The sequence below is a fragment of the Girardinichthys multiradiatus genome, chromosome 4, assembly GCF_021462225.1.
Source record: "Girardinichthys multiradiatus isolate DD_20200921_A chromosome 4, DD_fGirMul_XY1, whole genome shotgun sequence".
Lineage (NCBI taxonomy): Eukaryota > Metazoa > Chordata > Actinopteri > Cyprinodontiformes > Goodeidae > Girardinichthys > Girardinichthys multiradiatus.
Window position 1 is genome coordinate 4,217,791 of NC_061797.1, and position 18,106 is coordinate 4,235,896.

An 18,106-nucleotide genomic window follows, 5' to 3' on the forward strand; every position below is an offset into this window, starting at 1 on the left:
GTACCAGTTCCAGTTCTCACTACCCTGCGGTCCTTTCCACCAGAGCTTCTCAGATGGAGCTGAGATGGAGGGGGGTTTTAACAGTCATCCCTGAGCCGGGCCATGCCAACCATATGGGTCGGTCTCATCCGTATGTTGCTTATTTATAAAAAACTCTCCTAAACTGTGGCTCTCATTTGCAGCGTTGAGCCGATTTCTGAATGTAATCAGAGCTATGGACTGCACTCATACTGCTATAAGGGCCCCATCTGTAAGTGAATATCAATTTATGAATATATCATTCAATATATGCATCTATTTATGACGCGTGATTCCTTTATACTATAGTAATTATAAGTGTTGGGAACAAAACTCAAGCAGACTCCGTGCGCGATGGCTGGGTCCTATAGGTCTATTTTTTATGTAGCGTTCTGGACGGTTTAAAAATTCAAAGTACTTCACATAGTGTGTGTGGTGACAGTCTTCCTATTAGAAATATGGAAAGAATATTCACGTCATTATAATGATTGGCATTGAGCTGTGATTCAGCTTAGTGCAGCAGCTAGAGTGCCGTGTGGGTTTGATGCAGACATGGTAGAACTTAACGGGTTCGAGTCGACAACCTTTTTTTTCCCCCCCAGAGTCAAGTTTGAGTCTCTGATGTCATTCAAGAAGTTGTTGCTTTGCTGTAATTTATTACAAACATCCCTCGTGGTGTGTAAACACAGTCTCTCTACGCGTTTTTCCGCCACAGGAACCGGTTCTTTGACTGTCAAAGCACCGTTGCCATGGTTATTTGGACACGTCATAGCGGACTTCCGGCCACTTATACTACTTTGCAAATGTATTCAAGGGCGGGACCGGGACGGTTCAAGCGCCACGTGCACGGCAAATTGGGATGTATGAAGGTTACGTGTGCGGTAACGTGTACATCTGATTTTTTTAATGCGCCGCTGGTTACAGAATTTCTCCCTGCCACAAACGTTTAGTATCAAAGTCTTTCGTACACGAGACCCCTGGTTCCAACTGTGTTTACGATTGATGGATGGATGGGTTTGTCAATCTGTCTGGAGACCAGATTTTTATTTCAGACATTTTTCTTTGAACAGGAAAGTGTCCAAAACCATAAAGTTTAGCTTTCAAACCTGTGGCCCATGCGTTGTCTGGGGGTCCAGTGGATCTCCTATGACGATCTTCTTGGCGTTTTCTATACTACGACGCACAAACTCCGCATGGATCATTTCGTGCACAAAGACACGTGATGCAGCTGTGCAGCACTGGCCTTGGTTGTAAAAGGCACCTTTTTGAATTTCCTCCACAGCCAGCTGCACTGCACACACACAAACAGAGACAAAAATAAACTTAAGAAGAAACTGCATCATTTATAGGTAACAATTGAGTGATCTTCAGTGTTCTGAAGGAATTTGGTCATCAATATAATATAATATAATATAATATAATATAATATAATATATAATATAATATAATATAATGGGGGCCTAGAGGTTAGGGTGCAGGGCATTTGCATCCTGAGGAGGCCACAATTACCCTGGTTTCGAATCCCACAGCCTACCAATCTGGGTCCCTGAGCAAGACCCTTAGCCCCCGAATGCTCGCTGCACCATGGCAGCCCACTGCTCCCTAAGGGATGGGTTAAATGCAGAGGACAATGTCTCCATTGTGAGATTAATAAAGTCTAAATTATTATTATTATAATAATATTTTTATCTGAAAGTTATTAAACATTAAAAGGGGACATATCATGCTTTTAAATCCTTCCTTTTCACCCTCAAAATCATTCAGCTATGGTCTGTATAAAGTGGAATTACAATACTTTGGTCTGAACCCCTTGTTATTGTAGGCTCCTCTTTTACCTGTTGTGTCTGAGAGCAACTCGTTTTGGTGCCGTCTCTTTAAATGCTACTGAGGCACCTCACACCCCGCCCCCCTTCAGGTCAAAGAACACTCCATGAACGCTCCAAGAACTGCAAAAACAATGCAAAACTGTTCATGCAATAATACTATTCAAAACATGCAGTATGGTTTTATCCTCAAGGAGCTAAAAGCAGCACACAGCACCAACATAAGCAGAAGGCACGATGCTACTGCTATCAGAACAATGGCCAGGAGGTCAAGTCAACACACAATAAATTTATGTCTAAAATAAAGCTGTTGTCATTTTAACATTATTTGCAGATTAGCGCTACATCCTTCTTGATACTTAACAACTCGTTCTTGAAGTGGGGGAATACGAATTTCCCCCGGAAAACCGGCTGTTCAAAATATGTTTAAAGGCTAAAAAAGTGGATTTTGCATGATATGTCCCCTTCAAGAACTTTCATCAATTAGATTGTTTTCTGGCAATTATTTCATAAAGTTTAAGACCCCTCTGCTAATATAAAGGAGAAAAAAAATGATTAAATCAGACAAAGATTACCTGAGCATACACAAAACGCAATTTTCAAAAGATAAATTTCATTTATTAAGAAAAAAGATCCATATCATCCTGGCTCTATGTAAAAAAGCAATTGCCCCCTGAACCATATACAGCAACTGGTTGTGCCACTGGTTGGTGGCATTAACTGCCATCAAGGATTTGCAGTTACTTGCAATGAGAATTTTACATCACTGGAACAAAATTTGGTCTCTTACTTGGATAAATGTTTTAATTCAACCACATTGGTGGGTTATCAAGCATGAATGACTTGGTTAAGATTTTGTCACAAAATCTCAATCATATTTTTTGTAAAATGGGAGTTTTTACTCTCTTTGCTCCCTGTGGACAACCAGGTCCGTTTCTCTCCAGTTCCGAGACCCAACCAGTAAAACCAGCAAAGTATTTACCTTGTGAAAAAATGAGAAATGGTTAAGTATGAATTCAAGATTTAATGCCAAAATGATCAGTGTACAGAGTATACAATTAAACAGATACATTGACATTCACCTTCGGTACCGGGCCCCCCTCAGCCAATCTTAGGGATGAACCGAGAGGAGCAAAGAATATAGTGTGAGTCCTGCTTTTATCTGTGCCTGTTCTTAACCCTCCTAAAGGGTGTCATCCTCTTGTATCAGTTTATCTTTGACTATGTGTTGCATCTTATGTGAAATCAACAGTTATGTTGTGTAAGCTGTAGCAGTGAGCGGTGCGGCAGATAAGCAACAAGGGCAGATATATTTATTTAGGGCAGCAAAGAGATGTTTAGAAAAGGCCACAGAATCATACATCCATAACATATTCAAGCCTGGACTCTGGCTACACCACTATAAAACAGTCAGTTTTTTTCTTTAGCATTTCAAATGGGGACTTGGTATGCTTTGGATCACTGTCCTGCTAAAAAAAAACAATGTGCTTGAGCTCAAGACCACAAACTGCTGTCTGGACATTCTCCTTCAGGATTTTCTGGTAAAGAGCAGAATTCATTATTACTTCAATAACAGCAAGTCATCCAGGTCCTGAAAAAGCAAAGCAACCCTGGACCATGTTGGACTATCAATATGATTTTTTTTTCTGAGATTCTCTGATAGTTTTTTTGGCAGATGTAAAGGGACTCTCACCTTCCAAAATGTTTAATCGCTGTCTCTTTAGTTCACAGAATCTTCTCCCCGAAGGTTTGGGGATCATTGAGACGATTTGTGGCATATCCGACCTTTGAGTGGTTGCTGCAGTGTCAGCAGTAGTTTCCTATTGTTGAATCCCACTCCCTCACCCCCCACATGGCATGCACACCATAGGGTGTGACAGGCAGAATAAAACAGTAGAGATCACTTTACTTACAGTTACAATCAGCAAACACAATGCAGGGGTTCTTTCCTCCCAGCTCCAAAGTCACTCTCTTGAGATTACTTTTGGCTGCGGCCTCTTGGACCAGCTGACCCACCTGCAAGCAGTTGGTAAAGAAACTATTGTTATGTTGCAAACACAGATGCCAATGCAAACATCAATGCACATCAGTGCACATCAATACATTTGATTGATATAGATGAAAATAAAAGCTATTTAAACCACTGATAGAAAGTGCTGCTAGTTTTACATCAGAAAATTCTTTAACACTGCAGTGCAAACTTTTTCATACAGTTCAAAGTATTTCATAACTCTAAAGTGGAAGGAAAAGGATAAATGTTTTTTCAAACTGCTTTACAAATAGACATTTTTGAAAAGTGTGGTGTGCATGTATTCATCTCCCAATACTCCGATACCACTAAATAATATCCAGTGTAACCAGTTCTCTTCAAAGGTTGTGTAAATGGAGTCACCCTGTGTGCTGTGTATCTTCATCATAAATGTAGCTGTTCTGGGAAGCAGCACTGGACTGTTGCTCAGTGGTCCAAAGTACTTTTTTCGGATGAAAGCAAATTCTGCATGTCATTCGGAAATCAAGGTGCCAGAGTCTGGAGGAAGACTGGGGAGAAGGAAATGCCAAAATGCCAGAAGTCCAGTGTCAAGTACCCACAGTCAGTGATGGTCTGGGGTGCCGTGTCAGCTGCTGGTGTTGGTCCACTGTGTTTTATCAAGGGCAGGGTCAATGCAGCTAGCTATCAGGATCTTTTGGAGCACTTCATGCTTCCATCTGCTGAAAAGCTTTATGGAGATGAAGATTTCATTTTTCAGCACGACCTGGCACCTGCTCACAGTGCCAAAACCACTGGTAAATGGTTTACTGACCATCGTATCACTGTGCTCAATTGGCTTGCCAACTCTCCTGACCTGAACCCCATAGAGAATCTGTGGGATATTGTGAAGAGAACGTTGAGAGACTCATGACCCGACAGTCTGCATGAGCTAAAGGCCGCTATCGAAGCATCCTGGGCCTCCATAAGACCTCAGCAGTGCCACAGGCTGATTGCCTCCATGCCACGCCGCATTGAAGCAGTCATTTCTGCCAAAGGATTCCTGACCAAGTATTGAGTGCATAACTGTACATGATTATTTGAAGGTTGACGTTTTTTGTATTAAAAACTTTTCTTTTATTGGTCAGATGAAATATGCTAATTTTGTGAGATAGGAATTTTGGGTTTTCATGAGCTGTATGCCAAAATCATCCGTATTAAGACAATAAAAGATCTGAAATATTTCAGTTAGTGTGCAATGAATCTAAAATATATGAATGTTAAATTTTCATCATGACATTATGGAAAATAATGAACTTTATCACAATATGCTAATATTTTGAGAAGGAATTTTGAGAAGGACCTGTAAAGCTCGGATTTTTCTGGCAAGGTACAGAAGATGAACCCAGACCACAGTGTTGTGTGTGGAGAAGTGGTTAGTAATGAGTCTATGAAGCCAGCACACCTCAAACGATACCTTACTACCAAACATGCTGCTTTGTATTAGAAAATGGAGGGAATTACAACAGGCAAAAACGACAATACAGTTTAGCAGCACAGGTATAGCAAAGGGACGAGAAGCTTCATATTGTGCAAGCCTCTGCATATCCGCACATATTGGGGAAACAACATGTTTACCCCTGGCCAAAGAGGTGGTACGCATCATGTACAAGATGTCTGATGCCATTATAGCATCAGACATTAGACATCTTGTTAAAAGTAATCGCTATTTTGCTATTCAACTTGATGAGATGACAGATATTTCATATGTGGCCAATTTGCTGGTGTACATTAGATAGGAATTCACAATCAAAGCACAGGAGGAGTTTCTATTCTGCCAACCACTTCAAACAAGAACCATATCTTCAATCTCCTGAACTCATTTGTACAAGAAAACGGACTTGACTGGAACAAGTATGTTGGGGTGTATACTGACGCCGGCTGTGCTCTGGCAGGGTGACACAGCAGAGTAGTGGCACGGATACACGCTGTGGCACCAGAGATGCGCTGGACTTGCTGCAGCCTTTAACACGAGGCCCCCGCAGTGAAGAAGATGTCAGACGTGCTTAAAACTATACTGGACTCTGTAGCAAAGACTGAAGTTTATTAAAGCCAGACCTTTAAGTTCTCACCTTTTTCATGTGCTGTGTGATGAAATGGGCAGCGAACCTGTTCAACCTCTGCTACACACAGAGGTACAATGGCTTTCAAGAGGGAGGGTACTCACCAGGCTTTTCAAACTGCACAGAGAGGTCTAGCTGTTTGGACAAGACAGACCTTCTTGGCAGATGTATTTGAAGACATGGTGTGGCTCAATCAGCTGGCTTACTTGTCAGACATTTTCTCACGTTTAAATAAATTCAATCTGGGACTACAGGGAATGTCTGTCAGCATTTATGATGTGCAGGACAAAATTAACTCTATGTTGAAGAAACCAAGCTTGTTTGAGAACAATGTCAGTGCAGGTGATGTGCTGTTGAAATATTTTCCCCCGATTACAGAGAACAACTGGATGAGACTTCGTTTTAACTCTGACTTGTCTAACATGCCAGAAAACCTCACAGGAGAAGAGCAGGAACGTTTAGTTGAACTGTCCTGTTATGAGACACTGGTGTCTGCATTTAAAAAGCAAACCTTGTTGGACGTCTGGATAGAGAGACAACGTGAGTACCATGCCCTTCTCTACAAAAGCTGTGCGCTTTTAATGACTCAGTCCAGTTGTTTTTCTTATTGCCGTGCAGTTCATATTACTAAAATCACTAAAATCGTATTCATTGAAGTCATTGTCCACAGTGCAAATTGCCTCATGTGTTTCTTTGCACAACAATTATAATTTTTGGTTGCAATGAACTGCAATGTACAATATATATTTAATTTATATACCTCATACATAAAATGTGTGTAGCTGTAGATGTTAAGTCATAATAAACAGCATTCAAACTATAGGTAATAAGCAGCTGTGTCCCCTTTGCAAACCACTTTTGTAGCAAAAAGGGGGAAGAATTGCAGTATTTTATTGTCTGATATTATGATGGTACCTGAAGATCCCACATACATTTAAGGTGGTACTCGGTGAAGAAAGTTTGAGAATCACTGTGTTAGAGGCTGCAAAAGACTTAAGACTTGCGCAAAGCTTTTTTATTGTGTATGCTGCTGGCTGTCACTATGGAAAGCATCGGGAAGCAGAGAGGCTGTAAAAGAAAGATGAGTTCAAAGCCATGGAGTTGGAGGTAATAATAATAATAAAAATAAATTGTATTTATATAAGTATCTGAACATGATACAAAAGACAGAGAATCAAACGAGGCGTGAAAATTTTGACATGTGGGCGGGACTTCCGGTGGCTGGGACATCCTAGGGCGGGACTTCCGGTGGTGGGCCTTCCTGTGACATAACCGGATATCATCATTAGTCGGATGTTGTCATTAACCGGATGTTGTCATTAACCGGATGCTGTCATTAACCGGATGTTGTCATTAACCGGATGCTGTCATTAACCGGATGTTGTCATTAACCGGATGCTGTCATTAGCCGGATGTTGTCATTAGCCGGATGTTGTCATTAACCGGATGTTGTCATTAACCGGATGCTGTCATTAACCGGATGTTGTCATTAACCGGATGCTGTCATTAGCCGGATGTTGTCATTAGCCGGATGTTGTCATTACAAGGAAGCGAATCTTTCTAATTGTATGTTTTTAGATGTTTTTCACATCTAAAAACAAAACATGTAGTTTATCCACTTTAAAAGGTTACTCAGGTTAATGCAGGCACGTCATACAAAATTCTGATAAAAAGAGAGAACCTGACAGAATTGTAAATTCATTTTGTTTTAACACATGGGTTATTTAGATGTTTTTACATCTGAAAAACAAGGAGACAAAAAGTAGATACAGAACCTTTCTTCCTCTGCTCAAATGTTTGAGTAATCTAATCTGCACCAGTAACTTGTAGAGATGATCTAAAACAGAGAAGTAAATAAACTGAAAAAAAAAAATAGTTAAAAAGTGACAGACATGTCACTGTTTATTGAATTAAGGCATCCACAGCTGTTTCTTGTGTATTGTCTCAGACACAGTTTTCACACTGACAGTGCTCTTTTCCTGGGCCAAAATGTCGACCATTGTGTCAGACAATCCACATCCACTGTTTATTGAATTAACACGTCTGTGCTGTTGCTGAGGTGTCTCGGGGGGGTGTGGCCAAGGGGTGTAACTATGCGCGCTGAAGGTAGCGTAGTCAGTCATCCTGGTTCTATCGAGAGATACAGCGCAATCTTTACTGGGAGATCGGCTTCAAATCTGGTAGCTAAAAGTTTATTTTTAACCAATTACACTGAAATATTTTTAGAACACTTGTAAGGAGAAGCAGAAAAAAAAATGTCGGAAAATATTTCAGGGAACGAAGAAGGTGGTGAATATTCTGGTTCTATCGACAGATACAACGCAATCTTCAGTAGTAAGTATTCATCTTTAAGAATTCTTTAAGTGCTTGTGAATGCTCGTTGGATAATAATATTGATTAACTTATATTCTTTAGAACCCACGAGTGATGAGCTGGATGGTATCGTTTTTACACAGTCTGACTATGGTAATTATTAACTGCAACAACATCTGGTTTAGTCAACTGGTGAATGCTATTTTGTGATTTAAAAAATAAATGAAATAAATTCTACTTACAGATTTAACAAGAGACGTATTCCTGAACGTTGGAGAGGTCAGCGTTTGTAACCGTCTGCCTCCGAAAAAATCAAAGCTGAGACGGAAACTTGTCTTTAAAAAAGAATCCGATCCCAGCTAAACATGAAATAGAGCGCGAAGCCATTCCTGCGCCACAGTCCCCTGACCGTGCCCCGGAAAAATTAACAGCTCCGGAAGAGGAGAGTAAGTAAAAAAAAAAATATATATATATATATATATATATATTTCTATGCATATGTTTTCACAGGTCTATGCGATATTGCAGGCTTGTTTTAACCCCTGATAAAATATTTTACAGATATATCGAATGATTTAATCCAGAGCCCAAGCCTGGAAAACATTCAGCAGAACTGTACCAGTTCAGTGCTAGAACCGCCCAGAACCGTTCAAATACCTCATGTACGGAGTAAGTTATAGTTATATTCAAATTCTGTTCTATCCAAATCTTCACAGAACCAAGATTTGTTTTTTTTCAAAAGTTACCTGCATTGTAAGGTAACTTTATTTTGTTTCACAGAATATCTTAAATTGAGGAAAAGACGGCGACTCTGTGCTTTGTATACCAGGGCGAGGCTTGTTAGAGGTTTATTGAATGGTAAGTTTAATTCTTCTTATACTCATTTCCCTACTGAATTAATTCGCATATTTCATTAATTTATTTTTTTCTTTATCTTTCCAGAAGCAACGTTGATGGTGGAGCAGATTTCATCGAGACCTGGACAGCAACAGCGCAGACAGAGAGTTCCCCTATCCTTACGTGACCGTTGTAATAAAGCATCATGTTTAACACTTCTGGCTGCATGTCAGACATTGTTACTAAAACATTGCGCTGATATCAAGGTAATTTAAACTGATCCCTGGGTCTTCTTCTTCTTCTTCTGATGTTAATATGGAAAGCCAGATCACACATGCGCTGAATGAGATAAGGAATGTTGTTGCTCATCTTAATAAAATTCCTGTTAATGCTGATGTAGCAGATAACATCGGGTTAAATGCATCTCCTGCTAACAGTGAAAATGTAATAAATCAAAATCTGTACGGTAACGTTTTAAGCTCGCTAGAACAGGCTGTTGAAGATTTAAATAGAACACCGTCTCCACCCAGCGTGAACGTTTTAATAACATTGAAATAAGGAGACCTTTTACCATCCCGCCTCCCTGCCCTGGTCATGTTCCTGATCTTGCTACAATCTATATAAACATCATGCGTATTCTCAGTGAATTAGCCGATACTGCAAGATCTTTAACCAGACGTAAGGATGTTGTGCAGCTAGAATTAGTCGGGGAAAATCTGAACCGTAACGTCACGTTTACCATTAACGATGATGGGAATGTGATTCTGCCTGCTTTTGAGGATTTTCTGGATGAGTTAGTACAGTCCAACGCTGAAATGCCTGCAGATAATAACCTGGAATTTGTTCTACAGGTAGTTAATGACCCTGCAGGAGGGTCGAAACGTAAGGTTAAAGGAACGTTAGACTGTGAACTGATTAATAAGAAAAAGCGTCACCTGTATATTGTAGATAATACAGGTAATCAGTTATGCTTTGCCATAAGTCTTGCACACGTCTCTGACTCTAACCTCACTGATAATCAGGCTTTAGAGCTGGGGAGGGAGTGGCAACACAGGGCTGGTTTAGATGATCAGACAGCAGTAACTTTCAGCGACATTGGTAAATTTGAAAACATTCTAAAGAGAAAAATTGTAGTGTTTCACAGAACCGTTACAGACTCTGCAGCTCTGTGTAAATTTGAGACCAGTTTCCCTGATCGATCAAACCCTCTCTTTCTGCTGTTATTTCAAGGTCACTACTATGGGATAAAAAATCTCAAGGGCTGTGCAGGTTGTCAGAATCTCGTAACTCTTCTTGTTTCAGTAGACACAGGGAACCCCGCAACAGACCTAGTGCTGACAGGCCTATGAGTGACTGTGAGTTGGTAAAACTGTGCAAGGTGTGCAAAAGGATATACGTTAATCCAATCAGCAAGCAGGATAAACCACACGTGTGTAAAATGCTGTATTTGTGGTGAGAATATACCTCCTGATTTAGATGTGACGTGCGATGGTCATCTGTGTTACATTCAAACCGCCCAAGCCTGTAATCAGTTAGATGATAAACTGGTTTTTTATGATTTTGAATGCTTCATTGACGAGAACGGTGTGCACATCCCCTTTCTGGTCTGTGTTAAAATGCTGAAAGGTGAGGAATGGCATGCTTATGGATTGAATTGCACCCAAAAATTACTTCTCCATTTCAGGAGACCGTTGTACAGAGGCTTTACCTAATAGCTCATAACGCGCGTGGATATGATAGCTACCTGATTCTCCCAGCTATGCTGCAGTTAGGCATTAAACCTCATCTCATCATGCAGGGAAGTAAAGTTCTCTGTTTAACCGACCCTGATTACAGGTTAAAATTCATTGATAGCCTGTCCTTCATGTGTATGAAGCTTAGTGCGATGCCGAAAGCATTAGGTTTTAGTGATAAGACCAAAGGTTTTTTTCCCCACCTATTCTCCTCTGAACAACATCTCCAGTATGTGGGGTCTTTTCCTCCTCCATCCTCCTACGCTGTAGAACGCATGAGCCTTCAAGAACAACAGGTGTTTAACAGCTGGTACAGAGAAGCGAGCAAAGGGGTCTTTGACTTTGAGAAGGAAGCTCTTCGTTATTGTAAAAATGATGTGGACATTCTTTATCAAGGTTGTGTTAAATTCAGGGATGGGTTCTTTAAGGAGACAAGTGTGGATCCGCTTAAATGCGTCACGATAGCCTCAGCCTGCATGAAGGTTTTTGTAACCAATTTCCTTCCTCCTAAAACCTTGGCCATCCCCTCACCTCTGGACTACAGGCGTAGTAGTAAGACGTCATTTTGGCTGGATTTCAGACAGCAGAAAAATTGACATCAAACATGCATTAAACATGGGGGAAAGGAAAATTGGTCCATATTCTGTGGATGGGTATGCAGAGATTAACGGTGTCAAAGTTGCGTTTGAATTTTACGGCTGTTTTTTCCATGGGTGTAAAAAGTGTTACATGCGTCATGACAAGTGTCCTTTGAGAGGGGTCGCATTTGAACAGTTTTATGCAGCCACTGTTGAGAGAAGCAAGGTACTCCAAACTGTGTACGGCCTTCGTCTCGAGGTCATCTGGGAGCATGAGTGGACTGAAATGAAAAAAATCAGACCCGGGGGTGATCAGCTTTCTTGAGAAAGTTAATGCACCCGAACCGCTATCACCCCGAGATGCTCTGTATGGTGGACGGTGCCCTATGAGGTTGAGGTATACAGCGGGGGCAGGTGAAACTGTACACTATGTGGATTACACATCTCTGTACCCTTATGTAAATGCTAGCTCCGTCTTTCCCCTCGGGCACCCCACCATCATTTACAAACATTTATATGACCCCAGCAGCTACTTTGGCCTCGTCAGAGCTGTGGTCTACCCCCCACGAGGGCTCTTTTTCCCTGTTTTGCCTTACAGAACATCCCAAGGTAAACTGGTGTTTACTCTCTGCCGCACATGCGCTGAAATAAATAACCAGTCAGGTCCCTGCAGGCATAATGATGAGGACAGAGCTCTGACAGGTGTGTGGGTGAGTGTAGAGTTTTGTAAAGCGTTGCAGTGTGGTTATGGCCTAGCTAAAATCACTGAAGTTTGGCATTTTGAGAAGACCAGTGACACAACCTTTAAAGGTTACATTCACTGCTTTTTAAAGGGTAAGCAGGAGGCTTCAGGCTACCCTTCTGAAGCGGTGGATGAGGAGAGCAGGTCAAAGTATGTCGCAGATTACAAACTCCACCAGGGTATCCAATTAGACGCAGGCAAAATCGAGGTGAACCCTGCCAAAAGACAGGTAGCAAAACTGTGCTTAAACAGCTTTTGGGGAAAGTTTGCGCAGCGAAGTGATCTGTCTCAGACCACAGTCATCACTAACCCTGATGAGTTTTTCAGCTTCATGTTCTCGAGTAAATACAGGGTTAACTACTTCCATTTCTTCAACCCTGAAATGTGTGTAGTGCAGTGGAACTACAGCAAACGTGTCATCTCTCCACCAAGCAAGGTAAACAATGTGTTTATTGCTGCATTCACCACCGCTTATACGCGTTTAAAACTTCTCAGCAGCATGGAGCAATTGCAGATTGATTTATATTGACACGGACAGTTTGATTTATGTGACAAAAAGTGGTGAAACTCCTTTAGAGTTGGGGAATTATCTGGTGATCTTACTGACGAGCTCGCGGGAGACAGCATTTCGGAGTTTGCATCAACAGGACCCAAGAGTTATGCATATCAAACCAAAAACCAGAAAAAGCTAGTGATATGTGCTAAAAGTATCACTCAGATGCATGAATGCAGCGAGAGGGTCAATTTGGACAGCATCAAAGGGCTGGTTGAGGGTTACTTAGTGGGGTCCAATGAGGGTGTCATTGAAATCCCTCAGCACACGATCAGGAAGGATAAAAAGAGATTTCTCTTAAGAAATGCTGCATTTGTTAAAAGGTTTCGGTTGGTGTATGACAAGAGATACCTTTTTTCTGACGGGACAACTCTGCCTTTTGATTATTAGAGCATAAGAACAAGAAGAAGAAGAAGAAAGATAAAATAAAAAAAATAAAAATGTTGTATTCTGCCGATTTACAGGAGGTTGATTTTGATCCTAGATTTAGAGCGCCTTTCTCGTGTATAATAATAGGACCCAGTGGTTGTGGAAAAACCTTTTTTGTAAAAAGTGTTTTGCAGAATTGTAACCATGTCATGGATGTTGTTCCAGAAAATATTGTGTGGATTTACACATCTTTTCAGCCGATGTATGCTGAATTGCAGAAGATGAATAAAAATATAAAATTTGTGGAAGGATTGCCTCATTCTTTTGAAGATGAAAACTTGTTTCCTCCTGATCATAATCATCTGATCATTCTAGACGATGTTATCGCTCAAGCCTCAGATGATGAAAATGTGATGAAGGTCTTTACCCAGTTTCGTCACCATCGTAATATGAGCGTCATGATGCTGACTCAGAATGTTTTTCATCAGGGAAAGTTCAGTAGCACTATTAGTTTGAACTGTAATTATATGGTGTTGTTTAAAAACCCAAGAGATAAACTGCAGTTGAATATACTGGCCCGTCAAATATTTCCATCGCAAAAGGGTGTCTTCCTGGAGAGTTTTGAAGACGCAACGAGAGAAGCTCGTGGTTATTTAATTATCGATTTCACGCCTACCTGCCCAGAACATTTCAGACTGAGAACAGGCATACTTCCTTACCAGTGGCCTGCTGTGTATGTGCCCAGAACAAAGTAAGTCATCATGTCTGCACGTATAAAAAGGAATGTCCCATTATTCAGAGCTTTGTACCAGGCCTGTCCACAGAAACGTAAGGATATTCTCGCGCACTGCTCACCCGACTTTCTTCAAGCTCTGTGTAAGATTGCTCTGAATATTTTAAAAGGTAACTACCACCCTCTCAACACCGGAAATTGATTGTTGGCTGATAAAAGAACTGGTATCAAGCGGAAACAGCTGGCACTCAAAAGTCAACGAGGTGGTTTTATTCTCCCCATCTTAACGGCTCTTGCTCCCTTGATCAGTGATCTAGTGGGTGGTATAATCAGGAGATAATGTCTCTCAGAACATCGCAGAAGATGTTTCTCATTTCCCCTCATCAATTCAAGCGTCTGACCCAGTCAGACACGTCCATCAGACAGACGGCGGAGGAGAATTTGGATGCTGAAATGAGAGCGATAATAAACGAGCCCAGTTTGACTTCTTATGAAAAAATCAAGAAATACGATGCGCTTTTGCAGAGGTATCTGACTCTACTCAAGCAAGGTGTGAAAGAAGAACAGCAGGTGAGCTTGACGCTTCAGCGTGACACAGAGGTTCCTGAGCATGAGCAGTCCAAAGAAAAACAAGGCCCGGGGCAGGACCAGGTTGCTTCGGATCAGATTGTTACGGATGTACTGAAAAGCCTACCGAAGCATAACCATAAAAATGCTGAGTACATTTTGAAGAAATTATCCGAAAGAAGTGAGAGTTGGACTTCGCGAGGTGAATTTGTATATAAAGGGAATGTTGTAAAGGGGTCCCACATGATTGACTTGTTGAAAAATCTCATCCTTCCGTTTAAAAAATCTGGAGCATGGCTACCCCAAGGGTGGTCAGACTTTCTACATAACTTGTCAGAGGTAAACATCCCCGTATCTTCAGTCATTAACCCTTATGCTCTTGAAGAATATAGACAGTTCAAAACAGGGGGTACATCTATTTAAAATGGGGGTACACCCCCCAGCATTAAGCAGAGAAGAACAAGAAGAAGAAGGCAGATAACTCATTCTCCCCATTGGTCGAGATCTGAGCTGGAAGATCCAAAAAATGCTGATGGGAAGTCAAAAAAGTCTCTTCGTAAGACGACACTACCACCCCGATGGATTACATTTTCACCATAAACCATTATAAGAAAATGAAACATGTAGCCTATTTCTTTTATTCAATAAAATATTTATTATATTATATTTTCAAGTCTAACTTCGTTCTCTACTTCACACACTAACATATGATGTCATTACACAAATATTAAATCATAAGAAAAAACAATGGGAAAAAAAAAAAAAGACAATTTAAATTCCATAACAATCCAGAAACATCTCCAAAGAGCATGTTCCGTGAGTATAAAATGTACAACTTTGATTAATGACACATTTCTGATATTTTTTCACAAAGTTAGATACTATTAAATCATTCTTAATCACATCTCCAGTGTATATTGACAACACTTGCTGCAGTGATAATCCGCACGCTCTATGACATAGATAAAAAATGCAATGGTGACCGCACACAGTGGACAGAGTGTTTTGAAGCTGATTATTATGATACAATATTTTTGAGGATCTGTCTTCTAAAAATGTTACGATGCTTGACGGGTAGAACTCAAAATCCGGAGAGAATCCATAAGAGTCAAAAAAGCTGGATTGACCATTCTCATCCAAAGTCAGAGCTAACCTGTGTTCTCCAGGCATGTGTGAAGGATGTGTGTTCACAATAAAGTAGGCCGGCCCTGGGAATTTGTCAGCTAGCAGCAGGAGCTGGTCGCACGGCCATACACCACAAAACAAATCTCCCAGCAGGTTCTCAGTTTCATGATTATTCATGTCTGATTAGATTAATAATAATCCACCAGCACAGGCCTCTTTGAATCAATCTCTAAAATAGAGCCATAACAAGCGTAGATGATCAGCGTGGTGGTATGAGGCAACGGGTTTCTGAAACGCATTTCCAGTCTTAAATTCCCACTGGAAACTGGAGATAGAGCATTTGTGTCCTCACCCGGGTTAAGATTAAATGCGAATAGAAAGTATCCTTGACTAAATTCCTGACGTGTTATACTCAGCGGAAGATCTTTTAGATGTCGTCCTGTAGCCGTAAACAAGTTGTAATACTCTCTCACTGATCTACCTTGGTTAAAATTGGGCTGGAAGGCCTTAGCTGGAATTTGTCTGCCATCCTTACACAAAGCTAAATATTCCATATCAAAATGATTAAAGTCAAACGGATTGAGATTGCGTGTTCCTGTAAAAGCATCATGATGCAGTAATGCAATCACCACATACTTGGGAAAGATACCTGAGAAAAGATTCTCTTGGTTGCACACCCTTGAATTTTCAGGGATGGAATATGTTTTTACAGTCACACGTGAAAGTGGATACAGAGCATTTGCTTTCATTAAAGCTGTAGTGTGACCCAGTCGTACAGCTGGAGAGACGGTAACTTTTTTGATGAAAAGAGATGCTCCTTATATCCTGAGTTTGAAAGTGGAGTCTCTTGCGGCCATGAGACAAAAAGAATCGTTGGCTCTTGTAAGTTTAATGTTGAGGTCAACAGAGTTTAAAAGAAGTCTCTCGCAGAAAAATATGTCTGCATGCAGGGGGCCTAGGAGATGTACCTCCCTGGAATTTTCCGTAAAGCCTGCTCTGCTGTTAAGACCTTGGTTAGGGCCGTTAGTTGTAACAATAGAGTTCAGAGCCCCTGCAGTGTCTTTATAAAAAAGACAAGAGCTAAACTGGCTTTTTAAAGAATCATCAGAAAAGTTTAACATTGTCTCAATCATGGCTCTATATGGATGTGTAGCGCTGGATTGTGAAATCAATCGATCTCCGAGAGTGACGTCACACTGACTGAAGATGGTGTTTAACGGGTAGTTGATGAGCCCTACAGGTGCATCATCCGGCAGGTTTGTTCCATCCTCGTTAGTAATTTTCACTCTGAGATGCAACAGCGTATCGTTGAGATCTAGATACTTTTCTCCATCTCCTGGAATGAAAAACTCGACCGGGCCTCCATCGGTGATTGCTGATAAAGGCTGGATCTCGGTGTAAATTTTATCTTCAATCGATAGCTGCGCCATCGGGGCAGAAAATAAGTCCAACTCTGCCAGCGTGCACTCTGATGATTTGTTATGTAAAAGAGCCATTATTTAAATATATCAAAACTTGCGGATGACTTCCTTCCTCTTCGTTTGTCTGCTCCAACTGATCTCCTTTTTCGCATTTGTCGTTGTTTTTTAACCGTCCTTAAACGATCACCAGGGGGTCTTATTCTGGGTCTTTTGGATAAAACCATAATTCCTGAACCTTCTTGACCTTCGGTGCGTGTAGAACCACTCATTTTACTCACGGCTCTACCGATGACATCCGAAGCGATATTTGATGCAGCCGTTTTAAGATGGGGTTTTGCAATAGCAAATCCTTTTTTAACCAGAGGGGATACGAAGCGGAATAATTTTGAAAATAATGATCCAATTCCGCGTCCGTACATGACCGGGGCCCCATAAAACCCTGGCAGATTACCGCCTGATTGACTTACATAGTAATTTACAAAGCGATTTGGATCACGTCTCAGACTTAGATGTGTCATGTTCTCTCTTGCCTGCTTGATGCAGTATTGAAGGACCAGGGTAATATGAATGATAACCAATCAGTCTTAGAGGTTATATATATTTCTGTTTAAACAAATAAAATTTATCTCAGGCTACGTTGTGATATCACCGGTTTGAAGTGTAGTCTTACGATGGTCTTACCATAGACAAAATTTACAGGAACATTTTGGTCCGATTTAATTTCTATATGGATATTTTCGATATGTCTTCTGGAAACTGGAAGGTAGTGGGCGGGGTTAAACGTCAGAATAACCATATCACTGAAGTCGCCTTGTACTTTGACGGTCCGCAGTAAAGGTGCAAAAGTGTCGCCTACTATTTGTGGGCTGACCACGTCGCTGTAACAGTATAGGTGATAGAAACCAGCCTTTATATCTGCCGGAAAAGGAGCCAGTTTTGGTTCAGATACATGAATCCATTCCCCTGGTTTCACGCCCATCATATCAGCTAGAGTGTTGAAGAAGCGTATTTTATACGGACCGCTTGCTTGAAATGCAAATTTCTTTTGAACTTTGCTGAATTTAATGCGGATACCCGAGTTCATTTTTTTGAAAAACAGTTCCATCTCTGTCTCGAGTTGAATAACGCTGTTATAGTAGCCACTTCTGATCCTTTGCGTATTGATCTCCACATCACCAACCTTCCTCCATTCAAAGTAGGCATCA

At 40.9% G+C, this 18,106-nt stretch overlaps 1 protein-coding gene across 1 annotated transcript in view; it reads right to left on the bottom strand.

Moving 5' to 3' along the window:
• aldh1a3 (aldehyde dehydrogenase 1 family, member A3) overlaps window positions 1–18,106 on the bottom strand; it is a 50,766-nt gene that overhangs the window by 9,422 nt on the left and 23,238 nt on the right. Inside the window, exons 8-9 of the mRNA XM_047362541.1 lie at window positions 3,755–3,857; window positions 1,125–1,309 (exon numbers count right to left, since the gene is read on the bottom strand). Of these exons, the coding sequence (XP_047218497.1) occupies window positions 1,125–1,309; window positions 3,755–3,857 (288 nt within the window). The remainder of the gene's footprint in view (window positions 1–1,124; window positions 1,310–3,754; window positions 3,858–18,106) is intronic.